Genomic DNA, 3,892 nt, shown 5'->3' on the forward strand with positions numbered 1-3,892 from the left:
GACCAGCAAACCTGGTCCCTTAGGCAGGATCTTTCAAGAAAGGAAAAAGTTATGCCTGGGAAGGTGGGAAGAGGGGGCCCACACAGACACGCAGTTGACCTGCACCTTGGATATTTTCAGAAAAACATTATTCAACAAAACAAAGCAGCATAGTTTGGGTCTGTTCTCTGCTTAACAAGTTTACACACACACATACACGGCAAACTCCCCAGAGGACTTTAACTCTTCATTCCTAGCGATCTCTGTGGACTCCTTTTCTGCAAAGAACATGGATTCCTGTGGTCTGAGTTCCCCGGGGCAGCCGTGGCAAGGGCCCACAAACTGGGCTTGTAGAACCGGGCTGTATCTCTCCCAGTCTGGAGGCTGGGAGTTCGAGGGCAGGTGTCAGCGTGTGGCTCCCTTCTGAGGCTCTCAGGGAGAACCCGTTGCACGTCTCTCCTGGCTTCTGACGGCTCCAGGCTGCCCTGGGCCGGTGGCCACATCAGCCCGGTGTCCTTCTTCACATGGCTGCCTGCCTTCTGTGTGTCCATCTCTGTGTGTCTTCTCCTCTTTTATAAGAGCACCAGCAGAGTGGGGTTTAAGCACTGCTGAGGCACTTGGCTGCTCACCACAAGGTCGCTGGCTCAAACCCACCAGGCGCTCTGGAGGAGGGTGAGGCACCCACTTCTGTCAAGAACTACAGCCTGGGAAACCCAGTGGGGATTGCTAATGAGTTGGAATCCACTCAACGCCAGCGGGCCCAGTGCATTGGGGTAGTGCAGCGGTTAAAGCACTGGGCTGTTAACCAAAAGGTCGGCAGTATGAACCTAGCAGCTGCTTCATGGAAGAAAAATGACGCAGTCTGCTTCCATAAGATGGCAGCCTTGGAAGCCCCGTGAAGAGTTCCACCCCACCCTAGAGGGTCACTAGGAGTCAAAACCGACTCAGTGGCAGTGGGTTTGGTTTTTTCTCTTTTCCTTTTTGGAGGCCCAATGGCTGACCGAATATTGGTGCTTTGAACCCACCCAGGGGCTCCATGGGACAAAAGAGCTGGTGTTGTGGTCCCATAAAGATGGCAGCCTAGCAAACCCTATGAGGCAGCTCTCCTCTGTCCCAAGGGGCCACTGTGAGTTGGAATTAATCCAACAGCACCCAACAAGAAGGTGGGATCAGAATCCACCCTCCCCCTGTATGACCTCACGTTAACCGACTACCTCTTCAAGGACCTCATTCCAAACAAGGCCACTTCACAGGAAGCGAAGGGCGAGGACTTGATCCTTTTTGGAGGTCACGACTCAGCCCACCACAGCTAACAGTAAAAGCCTACCAGCTTCCCAACGTGTAGCTCAGAGCGTGAACGTGCAGCGTGTACAGGGGTCTGACGGAGGGGCCCCGTGTGTCTCACGTCCAGGCAGCCATGACACCATGACCTACTGCCTAAACAAGAAGTCCCCGATCGCCCACGACCAGCCCAAGCTGCTGCAGCTCCTGGGCAAGATGGTGCCCTGCGTCACCCGCCCCGTGGTGCTCAAGTGGTCAGCGACTCAGGTAAGGGCTGCCCTGTGACGTCACCTGGGGGGAGGTGGGACTCTCTGCCCTGTGACGTCACCTGCGGGGAGGTGGGACTCTCTGCCCCTAACCCCATCCAGCCTGCTGCATGCAGATGGGGGTATAGGGACTAAGGTGGGAGTGGAGTGGCGAGGGAGGGGCGTTGTGACATGTACCCTCGGGGCTGCACCCGGCTAGGGAGGGACACCGCTGTCTAACGTGCACAGGGGCCTGGGAGGCACTGCTGTCCCCTGGCCCCAGCTATCTGTATCTGAGGGGTGTGTGTTTGACAGGTGCCACGCCTAAGGAAATAACCAGTGAGGGGCAAGGTGACTTTTTACTGTATTTATTTAATTAGTGGTGGGGGAGCTCTGGTGGCGCAGTGCCTAAGGCACCTGACTGCTAACGAGAAGGCTGGCGGTTCAAACCCACCAGCCACTCCTCGGAAGGAAGATGGGGCAATCTACTTCCATAGTGATACTGCCTCGGAAACCTAAGGAGGGGTCGCTATGAGTCTGGTCCGACTTCACGGCACAAAACAACAACAGTTAGTGGTGGGGAAGGCAGCTACAGACAGCTACGTGCGGCTCTGATCATCTGGCTCCAGGCACACCCTAAACTCCTCACCCTAAGCATCCCCATCTAACCTGAAACACCTCCCTCTAACCTGAGATGCAGTCTGTGGAAGGGATTGCTAAAGCATAAGACACTCTTTGCCAAGGTCAGGTTTAGGGACCCTTCCCCTTCCACCCCAAGTCCCTTTAGGCCCCAGAGCACACCCACTGTCATGTGCTGTGTCCAAGAGAAAGCACAGAATTTTCTAAGGGAAGAGGAGCAAAACCCACACTTCTTGTTTGAAGGACAGTCAGGAAGGATGCATTTGGCATCGGGCCAGAGCGACCTCCGCGGAGTTCACAAGTGTCTCCCTCCAGCGAGTGCTTCATCCTCCTGCCCCTCCCACCCCCGGAAACTGTCAAAGAGCATTTCATTTTGTGTGAAACCCTTGTCCTGACTTGGTACAATGTGGTCTCCTGCTGCGATATCTGTCCTTTGTTGTTATTTGTCCTTTAGGGGTTGGTAACCTCACTCAGCATCACGGCCTCTAGGTTCACCCACGTGATGCGCGGTTTGGCGGGTCCGCCATCGTTCTTTAAGGCTGTGGATCTGCCATGGTAGGTACGGACCGTAGTCTGCGGGTCCGTTCCTCCAAGGGTGGGCCCTTAGGTTGCTTCCAGCTCTTTGCTATTCTCAACAGCACTGCAACGAACAAGGCTGTGTGCGTGTGTCCGGTCATGTCTCAGCTCTCCTGCCTCTAGGGTACACACCTCGTCATGGGATGGCTTGGTCACACGGCATTTCTACTTACACCCCTTTCAGGAAGCGCCCTGCCGTTTTCCACAGAGGCCGCACCATGCTACGGCCCCTCCAGCGGTGTGGGAGGCTGCCGGTCTCCGCAAGCCTCGCCAGCCCTGTTTGTTTTCCCTGCTTGTCCTGTTAGTTTGGCTGCAGGGAACAGGGCTCTTCAATCCTCTTTATGAAATTTCCTCGCCTCTTTTGCATTCAGGGAAGGTCCGCTTGTGCCATGCTCTGCCGTCTCCAAGTGAATTTCTGCCGTTTTGGTTACGATTTCCTGCGGAGGGCACCGGCAGCCCTTCCCAATTCTCACGTTAATTCTCCTTTGCTGGTGCTGTCATTTCATTTTCCTTCCTCCCACCATTTTGTGAAGGGGCTTTGGTGGCATAGTGGCCAAGGCACTCGACTGCCAACCAGAGGGCTGGCGGTTCAAACCCACCAGCCACTCCTCGGAAGGAAGATGGGGCAATCTACTTCCGCAGTGATACTGCCTCAGAAACCCAAGGAGGGGTCGCTATGAGGCAGGTCTGACTCGACAGCACCTAACAACAAAAACAACAACAACCGTTTTGTGAATCTGCTTCTCCTTGTCTATTTTGTAAGGAGCTCTGGTGGTGTAGTGCATAAAGAATTTGGCTGCTAACCACAAGGTCAGCGGTTCAAACTCACCAAACACTCTATGACAGAAAGATGGAGCCATCTACTTTGGTAGACTGACGGCCTTGGAAACCGTATGGGGGCATTATGAGTCAGAATGGACAATGGCAGTAGGTTTCCTTTTCCTTTGTGCTCTATTTTATACAAGTATCACCTCTCCCGTGTGGCCACAGCCTCTCCCCTTGTCATGGGTTGGGGCCTCCTAGAGCCAGCTCTGCGTTGCTGAGAGCCGCGAGAGGTCCTGGGGTCCCTGGTGGCTCTTCTCTGTGACAGTGGGAGGAGGCTAGGGGACCCTACAGGGATACCTTGAGATCCCCGTGGGGGGACACTGGCTACACGGTCAGAGCCAGCAGGA

General features: G+C 54.9%; 1 protein-coding gene across 1 annotated transcript in view; it reads left to right on the forward strand.

Annotated features, from left to right (window-relative positions):
* Positions 1-3,892, forward strand: part of PLCXD1 (phosphatidylinositol specific phospholipase C X domain containing 1) — a 10,962-nt gene that overhangs the window by 3,455 nt on the left and 3,615 nt on the right. Inside the window, exon 3 of the mRNA XM_007956769.2 lies at positions 1,391-1,527. Coding sequence (XP_007954960.2) covers positions 1,391-1,527 — 137 coding nt within the window. The remainder of the gene's footprint in view (positions 1-1,390; positions 1,528-3,892) is intronic.

Source organism: Orycteropus afer, unplaced genomic scaffold (genome assembly GCF_000298275.1).
Source record: "Orycteropus afer afer isolate SDZICR_OR568_19922 unplaced genomic scaffold, OryAfe1.0 scaffold00663, whole genome shotgun sequence".
Classification (NCBI taxonomy): Eukaryota; Metazoa; Chordata; class Mammalia; order Tubulidentata; family Orycteropodidae; genus Orycteropus; species Orycteropus afer.